Source organism: Sturnus vulgaris, chromosome Z (assembly GCF_052056855.1).
Source record: "Sturnus vulgaris isolate bStuVul1 chromosome Z, bStuVul1.hap1, whole genome shotgun sequence".
NCBI lineage: Eukaryota > Metazoa > Chordata > Aves > Passeriformes > Sturnidae > Sturnus > Sturnus vulgaris.
Genome location: NC_142283.1, coordinates 20831886 through 20851968, shown reverse-complemented (window position 1 = coordinate 20851968; position 20083 = coordinate 20831886). Strand labels below are relative to the sequence as shown.

General features: G+C 38.3%; 1 protein-coding gene across 2 annotated transcripts in view; it reads left to right on the top strand.

The window, feature by feature from the left end:
- The window catches only part of DTWD2 (DTW motif tRNA-uridine aminocarboxypropyltransferase 2), an 85646-nt gene that overhangs the window by 49482 nt on the left and 16081 nt on the right, over window positions 1–20083 (top strand). The window contains exons 5-6 of one of the 2 annotated variants that reach the window (XM_014874355.2): window positions 12943–13071; window positions 15231–18920. In XM_014874355.2, the coding sequence (XP_014729841.1) occupies window positions 12943–13071; window positions 15231–15401 (300 nt within the window). In that variant the 3' untranslated portion in view covers window positions 15402–18920. Of the gene's footprint in view, window positions 1–12942; window positions 13072–15230; window positions 18921–20083 lie in introns of those variants that run through there. The other variant, XR_015799231.1, reaches the window with a different exon arrangement.

Sequence of the window (20083 nt, the reverse complement as noted above, 5' to 3'; positions counted from 1 at the left end):
GGAGGCAAATCAGAACCGAAGACAACAAAGGCCAGCCACAATGATTGCAGCAGGGAATACTGTAGTAAGGCTGCTCCTGGAAAGTATGCATTCAACCATCCATCTGTACTCGTGGAAGAAAAATACTGCATTTTCACTGACTTGTTCCAAACACATTTCTTATCTGTGTCATCACTGGTGATTTTACTAATAATCCCACAGGACAACCCAGTTATCCTTAGAATGACGAAGGTTCTGTGAGTGGAGAGTAAATTTTTGTTTGTGCATTATATTGTTTTTTTTTCCCATTGTGCAATTTTTGGTGTAGCAAGAAAACTTTCCATTAAGTAAGTAGCTCATAACCTGTGTATGATGACTTGTAAAATAAACATAGTCATAATCATTAACAGCTGTTACATATTGTGAAATGTTTGATGTGTTCAGTTTTTTGCTGCTGTCTTATTACAATCAGAACATAAAAAAAAATTCAAACTCTAGACACCAAAATGTTTTAGGTTAGGACTGTCAGAAATTGCCGTTTGAGAAAACTGAGAACAAAGGGAGAGAACTGGGATTTCGACAGCATTCTGTCCTTACTAACATTTAGGTTAATTTCAATGACATTGGTCTTTGACATTTTTCTGGTCATAAGCACATGTTTATTACCTCGCAAAACAGTGACATTTTCTTTGTGACTGAAAGGTGTGAGATGATTTTCCAGATGTCAGAAGTGTATACTTCTTTATTCTTGGTGTCGTGTTCCACTGTGGGGAACTGCGAAGACTTCTTTTAATAATAGATGGTCAGGAACAAAATTAAACCAAACGAGGCAAATGAGAACCATTTATTGGTAACGAGAGAGCAAGGAGTTATCTTCCAAAGAGGGACAGAGAAGACACAGCAAGAGGAAGAAAAATGGGATAGAGGGAGAGGGAGAAAGAGGGCATAACCCCCGGAGGTCGGGGAAGTGCCATCAGTGTCCATGAGGCAGGGGCTGTGCATGCTGCCTGCCTGTGCATGGCTCTGCGGTGACCAGACACAAGGTGAGGGATGCTCGGGCAGAAGGGCCAGGAGCCTGGATGGAGTGGTGGGGAGGATCACTGTGATGGGCAGGCTTGGAGGCAGGCAGGGCTGGAAATAGGGGGCTCAGGCAGAGACGGAGCAGACAGGGCTCTGGTCAGGGACACAGGGAGCAGGGCAGACACGAGGGCAAGCCAGCGTGGGCAGGAGAGCCAAAAGGCAGGCTGGGGCCAGGGCAAAAATGTAAAACTCAAAAAGCCCCGACTCAAAAGCAAATTTTGACAAGCAAGTCTCAAAAAGCAAGTCTCAGAAAAGTCCCTCAAATCACCAAAGCCCCAAGCCAAAAGTCTGCACTCAAAAAGCAAGTTCAAAAAGCCCCCAAAGAGTCAAAGGTGAAGGATAGAACAGCCCCCCAGAGCTTCTGGTACGGTTGCTTTTTATGCCCCTGGTTCCTCCCCAAGTCCACCTGTTGACAGGAGACCACTGGCCCAGTCCAGCATTCCGCTGCAGTCCAGTGGTAGAGGAGAAACCGTTTGCCATCTGGCTGCAGTACAGTGTCTGCAGAGTTCCCCTGCTGACTGCCGGCCCCCTTGCGAGACATGAAATGGTGCCAGGCAAAGTCTCCCCAGAGACAAGGCTTTCCTCCATCTTCTAGCTACCTCCTGAACGTGGCACATGGGCAACCTTTCCCTCACATGCCCCTGGCAACCATTGCTGAGGCATAACAAAACTGAATTGGCTTCTCACACTTGGGCAGAAGCTTTGCTTTTATATTTTTTCCCTTTTCTTTTATAACTATTGTGCTAGAACAATTCAGGATCATTTGCAAATTTTGTACTGTATTGATTGAATTTCCTTTCAAATAGCTAGATTAATTGAAGACTTTTTTTGTACTTTTACTCTTTCTTATCATGCTCCCTTCTGCCCTTGTGGAAATTATTCTCAGGAGCTTTTTCCACTGCTTTTCACCTGTCCAAGACTGTGCCTACTGCTATTCACATGCAGTAAGAAAACAAGAAACTACACAAAGCAAAAATAATTAGTAGGTTCCAAAGAACAGTGTCATTGCATTGATGCTGGATTTTGACACTGAAGTATTTAATTTTCGTTTTCAATTTTCTGATATTTGCAGGTAATTATAGTTAAATAGCTGTGACAATACACATAATTAATTTTTCTTCCTTCATTTCATGACCCCATTCTCTACATTCATGCTCTGCTCACTGACTCAATTTACTTGCAGCACTTTCCTGTTTTATTAATTATTAAAAGAATGGTGCTGCATAAAATATTGAAATGTTGGCTGACATTAATTTTTTAAATGTACGCAGAGCAAGAGATATATTACCAGAAATAATTTCTAGATTTTTTCTTCTCTAAATACAAAAAAAATACAATGCCTGGAAATTAACTGGAAATGCATAGTCATTTTACGAAGTGACATGAATAGCCTATATGATTTGTTTTTAAATATAAATATTTTTCAATAACTTAATGGCAGGATTAAATTATTTAGTTCCTTAGTTATAGGTGTCAAATCATGCAATTTCAGAAACTAAGACCATAACCAGATGGTATTCCAATTATTTTTTGCAGAATATACAGGCCAGATATTCCTAAGTCAGTCTCATCTTCTGTAATGTCTTATCTATGAGGATTTTCCTTTCCTTACACTTTTACTGTTTGTTAGCTCTTAGCTTTTTGGACAAGTGTATCTGCCTCATGCTGTATTCTTTTGCAGGAGTTAAAACTGTTCCTTTTAGGTTAGAACTACAGCTTGTCTGCACTTGGACTTTATTTAAGTTACCGTTTTAACTGATGACCAGTTTATTTTGCATCCTTTAACGTTAGCAAGGACCTCCTGGTTGGTGATTAGACTTTTTTTTGTTTTGGTTTGGGTTTTTTTTTTTTCCCTTCTTGTGTTTGTAAATATTCATACAAGAAACAAAGGGGATTATACGTGTGCCTTGGGGTGGGTACTGGGCCCTATACTGTTCAACCGTGACAGAGAGAGTGGCATTAAGAGCACCCTCAGCAACTCCCTGATGACACTAGACTATGTGAGGCAAGGAGATGCCAGAGAGAAGGGATGCCAGCCAGAGGGACCTTGAACAGACTTGAAAAGTGAACTTCAAAAAGTGCCAAGTCCTACACTCAGGTCATGGCAATCCAAGTCACACAGAGAAGAGACTGAGACCAGCCCTGTGGGGCAAGATTTGGGGGTGATGGTTGATGGAAAGCTCCACATGAGCCAGCAGTGTGGGCTCACAGCCCACAAAGCCAACTGTGTCCTGGGCTGCACCAAAAGCAGCGTGGGCAGCAGGGCAGGGAGGGGATTCTGTCCCTCTGCTCTGCTCTGCTCTGCTCTGCTCTGCTCTGCTCTGCTCTGCTCTGCTCTGCTCTGCTCTGTTCTGCTCTGCTCTGGTGAGACCCCACTGCAGTGCTGTGTCCAGCTCTGGGGTCCCCAGCATGAGAAGGACATGGAACTGTTGGAGCAAGTCCAGAGGAGGGTCATGAAGTCAATAAAGGGACTGGAGCACATCCCCTGCAAAGCCAGGCTGAGACAGCTGGGGCTGTGGAGAAGGGAAGGTTGTGTGGAGACCTCATGGCAACCTGGCAGGATCTGAAGGGGCCTGTAGGGAAGCTGGAGAGGGATTCTTCATCAGGAACTGCAGTGACAGGACAAGGAGTAATGGGTGCAAACTGAAAGAGGGGTGTTGGATCTCAGGAATCTGGAGTTTTTGAGCTTTCTGTGCTTCCAGGTACAGACCCTCTGAAAAACACTGCACTGGACCTGAAACCTTGGAGAAGACTTTTAAATATAAATAATGTGTTAGAAATCATAAATGTGTAATGGGTTAGATGTGTGTATTTTCACTGGGTAATGGGTTTTAAATGTGAAGTTTTTATGTGTAATGGTAGCTATGGGACAAGATGGAGAATTTTGGGTGGTGTCTTTCTTCTTGTTTATCTTCTTCTCTTCCTTCTTCACGGAACTTAGGTAGTAACCTCTGGTTGGTCAGTTTAAAGTCACTCTAAAGGTCATGGGAATCTATTATTGGGTCAAAAGTATAAATAATACAAGTGTTAAACTTTTATTAGTCTGTTTAGCTTTAAAAAACCTTGAAACAGGCTCAGCCTAGAGCCATTTTTCCTACTTCTAGGAAGCAGCTAGAGGTACTGTTGTACTTTCTGTAATTTTTGATAAGATATAATAAACACCAAGTCTGAACACGAGAATCCGGCTCGATTGCCTTTCTGATAATCCTGGCTCCGATCAGAAACAGTCGAGATTGATGACAAACCACTAATTAGTGGTGCAAAGCCCAGCACACTCCTACAGAGGGGAAGTTAGGGTTAGATATTAGAAAGAAACTCTTCACTGTGACAGTGGTAATATGCTGGAACGGGTTGCCTGAGAAGGTTATGGATGCCTCAAGGCTGAAGCCTTAAGGCCAGTTTGGATGAGGCCTTGAGATATCTGGTCTAGAGGGTGGTGTCACTTCCCATCACAGGGGTGTTTGAGACTACACAAAGTTTAAGGTCCCTTCCACCTTAACATAAATGAATCCTTAACATTCCATGATTCTGTAGTTAAGATTTCTAAGTAAGCAGATGGACATAAGCATCTAAAGTAATGTTCAAAAACATTGTTTGGTGATATTTCTAAACAACTGAATTTTGCAGGTGTTTCAGCTACCTTATTTGACAATCAAAAGAGAAGACAAATTTGATTTGACTAGAAATGGCAAGTGCTAAACTGTTGAATTCTCTTAGCATCCTTGAGAAGATGCCAAATTTTGAGTTCTTACAAAAACTGCAATGTGGGATCACTGCTAAACAAACTTCAGAAACTATTGCATAGGCAGAAAAAACAAGGGCCTGTTGTCAACAGTTTTATAGAAGAAATTAAGTGCTAAGGAGGTCACTGAAAACTATTTTGTGTTTTGTTTAGAGTTTGATTTCATAGTGCGTTAAAGAGTGAAGTATGTAGCATAAGGAATGATTAGTTAGTTGTTGGACTTTCTCAAAATAATCCATGTACATGGTACTAAGGTACAAATTTGAATTATGAGGTTTTGCAGCAAGAAAAATAGTGCTTTGGAACCTGAATTTCCCTTTAATTTAGTACACAATCATATGTAAAATGTTCAATGCAGATTTGTAGATTAGGTTACAGATATATTTGGAAAAGTGAAGTATCTAATTTGGTTGCTATTTTTTAAACTTTAATATGTATTAAGCTTGCAATTCTTGCAACTATTTAATAAATAGAAGTTTCATATTTATGGATAAAATTTATCATGAGATAAATTACGAAGTGGGAAGTTTGCTATGTAAGAAACTCCTCTTCTCTAGATAAATTATACTATTAGTAATGTTTTTTCCTTTACAGTGGGGTTTTTTCTGCCCTGGTTCACTTACCACAATTTTTCACATGTAGTAAATGTTGTGTTACCATGTGTGATCATGAAAGCTTTGTGTTTTTTTCTGGTTTGCTTTTAAAAGGCATTATTTCCTTTTTATGTTCATTGCTTCCTTACCTGGCCCAAGAAATTTGGCTGGAAGTACTGCAGGAGCACTCTAAAAACTCCGTTTGGCAAGGGTGGTTTGGATAAAGTGCATATATGTGTTTGAGGGGTTTTAGTTTCTGAATTTTTTTCTTTTCTTTTGCTTTGTTTTGTTTGGGGTTTTTTTTGTTTGTTTTTGTTTTGTTTTGTTTTAAATTTTTTTGTGATCTAAGAATTTCTGTATATGAAGAATACATTACTTTGGCAATTTATTTTCTTGCTGATCAACTACCTCTAAGAGTGAAAGCAAGGAACACAGTAGAGAAGTACTCTGTACAATCTAAATTATACTTATTGAAAAAGATGTTTTAAAAGAAGGCTCAGAATATCTGGAAACACTAAAACCTATTTTTTCACAGGATGTACTTATGGCATTTTCAAATATTTTTCTATATGCCAAATCATTTATTTTGAACTTGTTTATATGGAAAAGAAATATAATGGAATACCAGAAGTGTTGTTTTTAAAAATAGTTGTCATTTGACATAGTCATGGAACAAAGAGACATTGTGTAGGATTATATTCAGATTATGAGCATTTAGTAATTCTGTGAGTAGCTGTCCTGGATTTCTTCTGGACCGTTTATCACACAGCAGCCCACAGCAATGAAATATGGTTTTTAAATTGTTTTGGTTCCAGAAGCATAGAGCATTCTTGAAAGCACATAGTGGTTTAATGCATTTTCATACATGAACAGTATACTTGATGAAAGAAAATCTGGGCACTATTCTTATGCAGATGTGGTTTGCAAGAGCTTAAGAAATCTTCTGGTTTTGAGCTGCGAAAGAGCTAATTGGTAACTCTGAATTCACGTTGTTCTGCAAAGGTTGAACAGAGTGTTTGTCAGGAGAATATGCATACAGCCACAGAGGCAGCAGAAGCAATTGCATTTGATTCTCAAACAGAATATTATGTATTTACCACAGTTTTCACCACAGCAGCAGTGAGATGTCCTGTGGCTGGTTGTAGTGATAAAACTCTGGAATCTAACCTGAGACCATGAATGGCCTGAGAAAAGCCTTTGTGGGATACCTAATGAGAAAAGTTCCTGGGAAACTGTGAAAGACAATGTGCTAAATATGTTGTCATATCCTAGAAATTGAACAGATTACTTAAGGTTTACCTGAGTCACAATATAACCTGTGACTTATTTCACCATTTAACATAGATAGACCTAAATATTCAATCAAAAGACATGTTAAGGGTTGGAAGGAGCCTTAAACCTGCCCTGCCAAGGGTGGGGCTACCTTCCACTACACCAGGTATCTCAAGGCCTTATCCAAACTGGCCTTGAGGCTGTAGGCTTGAGGCATCCATAACCTCCCTGAGCAATATCTCACCCTGTTCAGTATCTCACCTTCTTCTGGGATCTCTCCACTGTCACAGTAAAAATTTCTTCCTACTATCTAAACTTTAATTATTAACCTTAATATCTACCCCTCTTTCAGTTTGCACCCATTACTCCTTGTCCTGTCACTGCAGTTCCTGATGAAGAATCCCTCTCCAGCTTCCCTACAGGCCCCTTCAGATCCTGCCAGGTTGCCATGAGGTCTCCACACAACCTTCCCTTCTCCAGGCTGAACAGCCCCAGCTGTCTCAGCCTGGCTTTGCAGGGGATGTGCTCCAGTCCCTTTATTGACTTCATGACCCTCCTCTGGACTTGCTCCAACAGTTCCATGTCCTTCTCATGCTGGGGACCCCAGAGCTGGACACAGCACTGCAGTGGGGTCTCACCAGAGCAGAGCAGAGCAGAGCAGAGCAGAGCAGAGCAGAGCAGAGCAGAGCAGAGCAGAGGGACAGAATCCCCTCCCTGCCCTGCTGCCCACGCTGCTTTTGGTGCAGCCCAGGACACAGTTGGCTTTGTGGGCTGTGAGCCCACACTGCTGGCTCATGTGGAGCTTTCCATCAACCATCACCCCCAAATCTTGCCCCACAGGGCTGGTCTCAGTCTCTTCTCTGTGTGACTTGGATTGCCATGACCTGAGTGTAGGACCCTGCACTTGTATGATGTTGAACTTCTTGAAATTCACACGGTTGAAGTTCACTTTTCAAGCCTGTCCAAGGTCCCTGTGGCTGACATCCCTTCTCTCTGGCACATCTCTGCCCCACTCAGCTGGGAGTTGTCAGGGAGCTTGCTGAGGGTACTCTCGATGCCACTGTCCCTGTCACCAACAAAGGTGTTGAACAGTAGCAGTCCCAGTATCAGTCCCAGCACCAACCCTGGGGGACACCACTGGCCACAGGTCTCCATGTGGACAAGGAGCACTTTACCACAAATCTTTCCATGCCATTCCAGGCAGTTGTTTATCCACCAAGTGGTCCATCCATCAAACCCACATCTCTCCAATTTAGAGACAAGGATATGATGTGAAACAATGCCCAAAGCTTTGCCCAAAGGTAGACAATGTCCATGCTCTGCCCTTATCCACCTGCTGTAGCTCCATCACAGGAGCCAAGATATCCTGTTTGTAAAGCCATGCTGGCTCCTTCCAATTACCTCTTTTTTTCCACGTGCCTTAGCATGGTTTCCAGGGGAATCTGCTTTATGAGGTTGCCTGGCAGAAAAATGAGTCTTCTCTGTAGAACCCTAGATCTTCTGCTTGCCATTTTTTCAAAAATGGGGTTTATGTTTCCTTTTTTCCAGTCATCAAAGTCTTTAAAGTCATGCCCTCATGGACTGAGGGTTTTGTGACAGGTATTTACTTTCTCAGGCTGTCCGTTTGTGACAGTTGCATGGCAGTTATTCCCTCCAGTATTTTAGAAAGAGAGTGCTCTTAAGATGTCACTTTAAATTAAAGCCAAGGTTTTGAACAAGATAACTTATTTATATTCTTGATTTAAATTTCAGTAGCATGCTGAGACTAAATTTACTCAGCCTGTTTTCTCTGGCAAAAGGTAATTTTACTTAACTGCATGATATTTTTGTAAGTACAGAAAACTGTTTTGGCTTACAGGTAAAAGGTGCTTGTTCAAACTGGATACTGAGTGAAAGATCTTCCCATGTCTGTCACCCATCTTCTGTCTGAGGTTGTTTTTGCAGTAGCTTCCACAGAATGCTCTTACTGCCTTAAGCACCTTAAAAGCAACTTTTTCTTAGCTTCTAGAAGGATGATCAAGATAGCAGGATGTGGTTGTCCCCTTTCTGAGATTTTTTTGTGCCTTTTGAGTTAGTTTAAAGAAACGGCTATATTTTTTTCTGAAAGGTATTAAAGAAGTAGAACATATGACCAGCAACTAGTGCCTATGTTAAGCAGGAGGACAGATGGTACTTTCTTCCTTCATTCTTGAAAAGTTAAGCAAATTAATTCTAGATCTGACATTCTGATTTTCAAAAGACACTATCAACATAAAGAGGAAGTGATCTTAAGTATTAAGTCTTTTATAGAAGCTGCAGAAAAATGTATTACGCCTCTGCCTGTTTTGAGATGCCTGTAGTGTTATTGCAGAAAACAGAACAGGCAAGGATTGTGTAGAGTGTCCTGTGAGACAGACATGTTAACTTTTTTTGAGTTCTTGGTGATGCATTATTTTCCTAGTATAATTTTGCATAATGTTGGGTTCTGTTTGGAGAGTAAAGCTGCTAAGAGTACAGTTGGTAAGAGTAATGATGAAGAAATCAGTATAGAAAAGGTAGAAAGATATTAAGGAGAGCACTTAGAGCTTTCTGCTAGATTTCCAGTTCTATTATTTAAAATAAAAGCAGAAATCAGTCTCTTGTCCTTACTGACTTAAATTTTTAAAATTTCAAACAGCAGGTCTTTGATCCCATCAATGCAACACTTTTCCTTCCATCGATTTTGAACAGCTAAACAAGATCAGCTGGGTCTTCAGTTGCCTGGAGCATGTCCAAGGAAGGCTCAGGAAGAAAAACTCTGCCTCAAGAAGCACTGAAGGGTCACAATTTTTACTGTGGTTCAAATCCTTTGTAAATGCTCAAAGTCTGTAGCATTTTCTAAGGGAATGGTGCATTGGCAGATAAGCCAGTGTTAAGTTAGTGTAACAATTTGTGAGAATTGCTGAAATTCGGGCTTTTGGAAACAGGAGTCATGAGTTACAGATAGAAATGCAACTTTATTTTATGTGTTGCTTCATGCCTCTCATGGCTTGGAAACAAAGTCCCCAGTCTCATTTGCACTTACAGAGAATAGATACACTAATTTCAGTGTCTTGGCTGAATTCCAGTGAGTAATTGCATTCAGTTTATCTAAATCCCTCTCTAGTTTGAGTTGGTTGAGATAGTTTCCATCTTCTTTCTTATGTTATTTTGGTGAGCAGTATTAAACTGTCTGCTGCTTTTTCAACTTGTCATTTCTATATTTTGTTAGAAACTGATATTATTCCAAAGTGTATGTATGATTTGCAAATTACTTTGCATCAAAACCAAACAAATTATTATACTGTGTTATCTATCATTTTATGGAGAAGTGCTTCTAAAATATCATAATTGTTGTTTTGAAATGTACTTAAACAGAATATTTGTGTATACTCATTCTGAGATTTTGAAGTCTGATGTAAGCGGTAGACAGTGTGATTTTGTTTAAATGAAGTATATTAACATGTCTGTAAATCTGAACTAAACATGTTCAGCTGGATTCGAGATACACAGGTGACAGATAAAGAATTAATCCACATAGGTAATGCAGAAACTTGGATGAGCTTGTTGCAATACTCTGAATAAATCTGAAATTATTAACTGCACAAAAGGCAATGCAAGTTTGTACCTCTTGGTGAAAACTGAAAGAAGTCATCTTCCAACCCAATCAATTCATAGGACAAGTAAATATTTCATACATCTAGGCATGTTTTTCCAAGAAGATATCTTCCTGTGTCTGAAATTTATTAACTATTCTAATTTGTTTGGCTTCTGTATTGTTTCTGCTTTGTTTTACCATTCAGTTTATGATCTAAGTGGGTAGACTATTGTGTGTTTTATTGGTTCAGAGAATGTATCTAAGTTTCAGATAGGAATTTTGGTGAGTCAGTCCAATTTGTGGTAGACAAAGACCACCCTGACTGTATTTCAGGTGACTAGGGATCATTTATTTAGATTCTGTGCTGCTTTAAAGAATAGGGTAAAATTCATGCTGAAAAAAGCCTAAGAGACAAACTGTTGCCAGCAGTTGTCTTGATCAGGTATTCTTCCTCTGATCTCCATCATTCTCTATGGTATTTTAATCTTATGCCAGGGAATATATAATTTTTCAGAAAAATTGATGGGGGCATTTGTTTCTGTCATTTTTCTTCTCATTAAAGAAGAAACTTAGTTGCTGCTGCTGTGGCTATTAGTACTAGAAAGTTGCCCTTTTGTGCATTGTCAGTTGTTTGAGAGCTGCAGTTACACGCGTTTTTGGTCCATGGTTGACTCCATGGTGGCAAAGTGTAGGTCCTTTTCTTTATAAAAGTTGTCTTGCAATCATTGATAAGATTTCTTTCTCTGGCTATGTTGATTATCTCAAATATTTTTCAGCATGAGGCCCAAGGAATGAATATAGAAACCAGCAGACCGAACTGTTCACAACTCCTAGAAAAGAAAGCCTTAAGGCACTGTCCAAGGAAGGGGAAGCCAGGGGGCCTGCAGGTGCTCCACCAGGTGGTTTCAGCCTGGAAACTGGAGATGGAGCCATGGAGAGATACTCCATGAAGAATGTAGCTGTCAGCTGTTGAGAAAAAGTGTGAATATATGTCTGCTTTGCTGCTCAAGACACATGTTGAAGTGATGGACTGAGTTTACCCTGTTTTTTGATACCTATTTAGGAGTTTCTAAGTAAAGACCATAAGTTTTTTCCAGCATAGATTTCTGTATATTTCAAATTACTAGGCTTCCTACTCTGCTGTGATGATGATCTCTACATGGTCACTGAGAGAAGGCATAAAATCAAAGAAAACCTTGAGGAGTAACAAATGAAAATACTATCTTTTTTTCTTTTCATTACATACACTGATGTCTAAATCCTACATTTTTTCCTCCTAAGTAATTTTATTCTCTTCTGGTTTTTCTATACCAAATTGAAGATGGTAGTTCAGAAAGGCTTTATTTTTCTGTATTTTACCATATTTGAGTAAATTGAGTTTTTATAGCTAACTTGCTTATCCTTTCCAGAGCACCTTTTACTCTTTTCTTGTTGCCTTTTTTTTTTTTTTTTTTTTTTTTTTAATTTTATTATTTTTAATTTCCATTAAGTTGGTATAGATAAGGCAGTAGAATTTCATTTTACTCATTTATGTTTCTTCAGCACTCCGGAGTTTTCCTTTTATAAACTAACTTGAACTTCAAAGAATGCCTAATTTCATGTAAGAGAGATGAAGGAAAATTAAATGTTTCAAATAAAAGGAAAAATGAGGAAAAGTGAAGGAGGAAGGTATTGAATAAAGTGAAGAATGGTGAAAGACTTCTGGCAGGCAAAATGGGAACAATATTATGGCTATGGGGATCACTCACTCATTTTTTCAAGAAGAAGAAAAATAAAAAGCAATTGATGGGATGAGTTTTAAAAAAGAAAATTAACTTGCTCTTTTATAAGCATTTATCTGGGGTTTTTCTACTGCACTACAATGTTTTTGAAAAAAGAACTAAGAATTTTTAAACTAAAAATGTTGCTAAAACATTATTTATATTGAAAATTACATTTTAGATATATGTGGAGATGGAAATCTTAGGAATAAAGGAATAATATCTGAATTTTCATGTAGAGTCAAGTAGTATAAATTCTGTGTTGTTTCAGCCACTGTTTAAAAACCTGGTAAAACCTTTTGGAGCTGTTGGTTGAATTAAATTTACTTTTCTTAAAATCCTTTAATTTGCAAGATAGTGTAAAATGTTTATCACTTGAGGCAGAGCCAGTAAATTATTTTCAGACATGATTTTGTTAAGCAGATAGTTCTAATCAGTGACCTAATACACTGTATGAATAAATAGTTTCTAAAAGTCTTACATTTAGAACTTTGACAAATAATATTTTGCCAGGGTATAAAGTGTTAATGACTATATGGTCATTGTACCTTGCATGGGATTGTGTGTGTGTTTAGAATGTTCATTTTAAAAAAGCATAAGTGAATAATTCTATTTTTGTTATAGCATATCTATAGCAACTGAAATCAGTTGTTAAAATTTCACTTAGTCTTTCTCTAACAAAATTTTTTATTTCCTTTGCATGTTCGTGCAGTTACAAATGTGCAGTTTTTGTTTGTGATGGTCACTCGTGTATTACACTGAACAGTAGCATGTCATTGGCTACTGGGAGACAAAACAGCAAAAAGGGAAGAAGACAAGTGAACAGAGATGTAATGAGCATGCGTTTTGCTTGGTGTAGAGAATAGGTATCTTGTTTGCTATCCTGACCTGTTTATTTTACTAGAGTTTGCTATTTTTCAGGTGCAGTTAAAACCCAGTATTTCAAGTCAATATGTAATTCGTACACAACCAACAAACACCTGTCTGTCTACTCTTGAATGTGCAGCTGTTGCTCTTTCCATCTTGGAAAAAAATAAGACTATACAAGAGGTATGTAAATTTAAATACCTGAGTTTTTCCTTCATGAATTGTAGAGGGGTGGTGAAGGTACTTAGCTACTAATGTAAAACTTGACAGTTAAAGTCTTAATGACATTTCTAATAGTTTTGTTGCATAGCAAACTATAACAAGAATGCAGCAGTGGATACCATTTTTCATTTATTAACTCTAGAGTGTTCAGATTACAGTGACAGTTGTGCTCCAAAAGTGAACACAACGAAGTGGTCTTTTAACCTAATTCATTTTGTGACAGGAGATAAGTTATGTTACTGCATGGAAAGAAGTAAATTGTTTTCTCCAAAAGCTAGACAGCAGAGGTGGTCTGAATACCCCCTCACAGCTATCTTGAAGATTAAATGCTTTTTAAAGCCAGGTCCCCTGATCTCCTGCACTCTTCAGCCATGGAATGTAACCCACTGGGTTATGTCTGCCTACCAGCCAGCTCACAACTCTTACATGTCACTGGAGGAATTTGGGGCTTAATAGTTCTTGAGTTTAAGTTTATTCCAGGTCAGAGATTACTAATTGGACATTAGCCTTTCCTTGTAAATTGTGATTCCACTAGTCTATGATGGAAGAGGTCATTAAGAAAATGTCCTTCTTAATCTTTTGGTGCTGACATTAGTAATATCAATTTAATAAGACCTCTGAAAAACACCTACAAGTACTTTTACACCAGAGAGCCCAGTCTGCAGTCTTTAATTGCATGCCCAGAATGTAGTAGTGAATGATCTGTGAAAAGAGATTTAGAGCTCATCAATGTACCCACTACATGCTAGTCATCACCCTGGGGTGCTCATACTGCTCTCCATCAGCTAGTTAATATTTTGTACTCAATATCTGCCTACTAAAAAAGGTGCCCAGGTCAAAAATTGCTCCTGCAGCTGGCATAATATATAGTATGCCACCTCTATGTCTGCCTCTGTGACACTAGACTCACCTTAATATGAAATGACTTGGATTTAAACCCAGACTTGGACAAAGTGTGTGGACATACAACAAAATATGGCTCAGAAATTGGAACTCCAAGTAAAGAAAGTTTTCAAGAAACTTATGTATATATGTGGGGTTTTATATTTACCTTTTTCTTTGTTGTGCTAGGACAACATATTTTTCCTTCACTAGGACTTCTGTCTTAATTACTTCTGTCTTACATTTACTGTCTTACAGTAAATGTTTAGTTAATGTCTATAGTTATAAGTCCTGTATTCTGATTCACCTCTGTTACTGAGAATTGGCCCAGTCTACTTTTCAAAGACAAAATTGCTGTTTTCTCTAACTATTGCAGTAGCCAAGAGCTACATTCATTCATTTTTTACACCATATCTGGACTAAATGCTATTCCCAGCATATAAGATGGTGAACTGAAATTGAGAGCCATGAAAATTAAAAATGTGCACTTGGTTTGATACCCAGTATGTCACTCGATTTTCCTGTGTGCTCTTAAGAGTCATATTTTTCTCAGTAGAATCTCAGCTTCTGCTGTCTTCAGTTACATATGTGATTGCTTTACACATCTGCACATGGGGCCCTGTGACTCAGTCAGGCAACCAGAAAATGAAGAGTCTACAATTAGGAGCCACTTGAGATAAATTTGGTTTGTGTAGATTCATTAATCCTACACAATACCTCTGGGCAGAAGCATGGACACAGTTGAGTCTCCAGGATAGCAGTCTGGCTGCCTTGATCATGAGTCTCCTCTGTTTCTAAAACCTGCCTCAAGAGATTTTTGTGCAAGCACAAAGAGCTTAGTTATTGTGACTTATTTTATTGCAGCTTGTTGACTGAGCCACAGTAATTGATTGTAGTCCATTGCTAAGGTCAAGTCAAAGCCATAACTTACAGTAATGTGGCTGGGGCTGAAGTCAGGATTGAGTGGTTCCAAGGAAGGAGAGAGGAATGGCACCACATAGGTGGTGTATGACTGCTCTGTGGTTCTTTTCAGTACATCTTCTATTCAGCTGTGCCCTTTGTGTCTGCAAAGGTTCTTTCTTAACAACTTAACAATTTTAACTATTTTATCCAAATTGTATTTTATTAGGATTTTTAAGTAGTCATTGTACAGTAGTCACTGTAATAACTGATGTCTCTAAAATACCATACTAAAAGCTTGGGGCTTTTTTGTCCCCCACCCCTTCATGTTTCTGCAGACTATACTCCATCCTCTTCAAGCTTTATGCTCTTTCCAACTTCAGCATGGTGCCCAGATCCATCATAGCAAGGAGCATCTTCTCAAAAATGGCTTATATGACAAGCCCATGCCAAAGAATAAACGCAAACTCAGAAGAATGGAGCTTCTGGTGAATAATGTTAAAATATAAGGAAACTGTACTGACTGTACAGTGGGATTTATTTGCACCTAGCAAATGAATATTAATTTGAGTTTGGTCCAAACAGCTGACTGTACATAATAAAACAACTTTTAGGCCCTTCTTAGGCAAGAGTTTATCTACCAATGTGACAAACAGTAATGGACAAGCTTTTTCATTTTTGCAGTAAGCCAGGTGCCTTTGTTCAGATGATGAAGGAACATTCTCATTTCCTGCAGAGAAAAGGAAGAAAACTGAACATAATTTAGACTTATCACTTGGGTGTCAGATATGATCCTCAGTATGACTGGATGAATTTATTTTGGAGAGGCTTTTATCAGTACAAAGAGACAAGAAATACAAATACGGATGTGATGGAACCGTAAGGCTTCAACAGTTAGAATTATGTTGAGTTTCTACTGAGCTTTTTAGCTTCAGTATCTAATTACAGTAGGCTTTCGAACCATAATTCCTTATATTCTTTAGTTCAGATGAGCATAAGGCATTTGGCCCATATTTGTCCAAATATTTTGACAGTTCTTTCTAACTTCAAGATTTTTATTTCTTGTATTATGAGAATTCCTTTTTATAAATTTACATGTATTTTACAATGCAGTTGGGTTTAGTTTCTCTCAGACTTAATTTTTACATTAAGTCTGGATATGTTTTTATGAGAAACTGAACAATCCTGACTTACAAAAAGAAAAGTAGAAAAAGTGATTTTTTAAATTATAACTCAGGTGCTTTCTTTTACTTGAGCAAAAACTAGTCTTCCACAGATGGGGAGATCTCGTGGATATAAATACATCATACCCATACTCTGATATACAATGATTATGCTACTAAAGGAATTAAACAAGCCCAGTGTAAACTGCTCTGTAAGAAGTATGATGCAATGACAAATGATTATGTCTGGTTAAAACCAACTAACATAATTATAGATCCTCTTGACTTCATGTGTTTAGTTTTATACTTCTAACAGTGATATAACTGTACTTCTTTGCTAGAAGCAGAAGAATTGGGTGTTTTTGCAGGCTTTCTGAAATAATATTTTATGATCTGGGGGGAGAAGTAAAGTGAAGTAAAGGTTCTCCTAATCCTTTCTTCTACATAAATGCCTCCTGCATTTAAGAGATTTAAATGCTTAATGTTTGTCTTTACTGTCACTTCCACTCTAGGTAACAACATGAAGCTAATTGGGTACTAATTAGTCTTAGAAAAAGATATTTTGTCTTTAATTTATGATCTGTAAGATAAGAAACTACAGAAGCAGGGTTGGGGCAAGGTGAGGGGGATGTGTAAGCACAACTAACCAATATTTTACTGAAAGCTTTTCTGTAATTAATAAGAGAGGTCAAAATTAGGTCAGAGATTAGCTAAAAAGTTTTAGTTAACCCTGAGCTAATAGTGACCTTTTGTTTAGGCATGGATAAACAATATAATTTGTCTGGCTATACTAGCAAAGCTTATATAACCTTTTTCTCTTCTCCTGGTCTAGATAAATCCGATATCTGTCACTAAATTCAGCAAAGCTGAATTAGTTTTGACAAATCTGAAGCAAACCAGTCTCATATGATTAATGATAGTATAGATGCACTTTTGTTCACATTGGAACAGAGAAAGGGCATGTTTATTCCTGTAGCAGACCAATCTCCAGGCCAGCTTGGAGTCTGAAGTTGCAATCTTGTGCAATTTGTGTGCGCAGCCTTGTGTGTGATGCTGTGTCCAGTTCCGGGGTTGATACGGCTCCTGCTGGGCTGGTAATATTCCTTCCCTGTGCTCTGGGACATGGTCAATAATTCCTTGAGGAAACATGGGTATCAATTAAGCTTTGTTGTAAATGTCGTATTTACATACATGGATTCACATTTAATGTTGTATATGTTAATTTAATTTACCTTATTTTAAATTCATCTCAAGCAGTAGTGTATCTTTTGACCTACATTGTGAAGTTTATTTTCCTAGGCAGAAGATTAACTGTGTCTTTACATAATATGTGAGTTTATATTAAAGAGAACAGAAAGAAATTTGTATTACAGCCTGGGATTCATAGCCATCTGCAAAATGCCTTAGAATTACAGGATCAGAGAAATAGTTGCCTTAATTGAGTTATAATCCTGCATTAAATACTCTTGTGCATGCAATCTGTGCAGAGTTTTCATGTTTTTCAGCAAAGGACAAATTCTGCACAGCTTACAATAAGCACGTTTTTAGCTGTGTTGATTCCTCTTGTTCTTTTAATTTTGCTCCTGTGGATAACAGGATTTTGTAGGATCTCATGCTGGATGCATGGAAGCCTTTAATTGCTAATTTCCTCTGTTCTACAATACTAGATCAATCAATATGCAACAGTTACTGAAGAAATTAGAAACAATGCATTGCAAGCCTCCAGGCATTTTTAATTTTTTTGAGTTTTTTGTATATCCTAGCTCAGCTATAAGGTAGTGAACATTTAGGTGCAGCACAGCAGTCACATGAAGTACAGTTTCGGATTTGTTTGAAGCTATCAAACGCAGAACACAATACTTTTCAAGTGGAACTTGCATGATTTTAAAAATATGCACAATGTAAGAGGAGCAATTTAGAAAGTTTGTTTTCAGGTATTTTGGATTCAGAATTTGGCGATAAATACATTACCTCAAAGAAATGAATACTCTGAAGTCCAAACTCTCTTGACAGAAGCTGCATGTGATGAAGTAGCACTCTTTGGAAGCAATTTCATTAGAATGAATTTAATTTGCAATTTTACTTTGCTGTAATGGTAAATCCGTTTCATTTTTCCCTTACTGGAAGATTAATGAGTGAACCCCACCAGTCTAACAAGATATTGATTAAAAAGGAAAGAATGTGTTTGCTTCTCATGTTTGGTCCTTTGTCCTTGTCCACATTGTACTTCCAAATATTGCTACAAAATGAAATCTGCCTTCTATGTGCCCTAATGTCATGTGTTGGGAAACTGATAGCATGGATAGCTGGCTTTTGAACAGATTCAAATATTTTTCCAAGGTGAGCGCTGTTAATTCGCCATATTTTCATAGTGTGTAGGACTAAGTCTATGAAAAAAAGACGAAGATGGAAATGTATTAAAATAAGAACACAAACCACACCTCCCCTTTTATTTAGAAAGCTTTCATTTTCAAGAGACACTCAGGATAAACATAAATGTATTATTCTTCAAGATTCTACTTTTGTTGCCTCACAACCCCATACTACCAATAAATTACTCTTTTATTAGTTTTTCTTCAGATAAAAAGGAACCTTTTCAACTGACTTCAAAAGGCAAAAAATATTTTAAGACCAAGGGTTTTCCTCTCAACTGCTACATTAGATAAAAAATTGCTTATGCTGCATTATTTTCTACAACTTCCCTGCTTGTTTTGAAATTTAATTAAAAACTGGACTTTTAAAAGAGATAGTGGTTCGTGCTTTTCTCTTGATGTTTGTGTATTTTATGTCTATATACATGAATGCATGTAAATTTCATATTTGTTTCTGCCTCAAAGCAATAAAATTTTACTGTGGTATGTTTCACTGCATCTCTACAGAACTGAATTTGTTCACATATGCCGATATGAAAAATTCTACTCCTTTTTTGTGTCTTTTTAACACCATTCAATCAGGTTAATGAAGAGATGTGACTTTCTGTATGCTATTTGAAGAAAAAGGATTCCTTTGTTATCCATTGAAATCTGCATGAAGACTAAATTGCTGTGGCAATTTTGCAAGCATTTCAGTTTCAGAGCTCTCCTCTCTTTCTGCAGTGGTGGCTGACTCCTGTTTGGTACCACACAGACATGCACACCGTCCCACACTGAAACACCACCCAAGTGCTGCGTCTCCAGCTCCATGCCCTAGTAGGTGCAATGAGATAACCATTCTGTATCTCACCCACAGTTTCTCCTTCCCCAAATTGCTATAATCAAGTTAAAAAAACAAAACAAAATGAAAACCAAAACAACAGAACTGTTTCTGTTCTTATGCAGACATTTCTTATCATCCTTCTACAAAACTTAACACTTTAGGGGCTTTCATACTGCCTTGGTTACCAGGTTTGCTCCTTGTTTTGCAATTCACAATCCTTCCAGAGTCCCAACCCTGAGAGCTGCTGCTTTTGTCTCATAGGGACAGATAACAGAGGAAAATAAAAAGGCGAGAAGAATCTGTGTTCTAAGTAGGATAAGAGAGTATTGTGGTTTAACCCGAGCCAGCAGCCAAGCCCCAGGCAGCCAGTTGTTCGATCCTCCACCAGCAGGATCAGGAAGAGAACTGGAAGGGTGAAAGGAAGAAAACTCATGGATTGAGGTAAATACAGCTAAATAGGGAAAGCAAAAGTTGTGCACAATAGCAAAGCAAAATAAAGAGCTAATTCATTACTTCCCATGGCAGGCAGGTGTTCATTTATCTCCAGAAGAGCAGGGCCCTGTCACATGTAATGGTGACATGGGAAGACAAACACCATCACTCTGAGCATCCCTCTCTTGCTTCCTCCACTAGCTTTATGTGTTGAGCAGGATGCCATGTAGCCTGGAATATCCCTTTGCCCAGTTGGAGTCACCTGTCCTGGCTGTGTCTCCTCCCAGCCTCCCAAGCACAGTCAGTCCTCTCACCAGTGTGGCAGCACAAACAGCAGAACAGGCCTTGGCTCTGTGTAAACCCTGCTCAGCAATAACAAAAACATCTCTGTATTACCAACC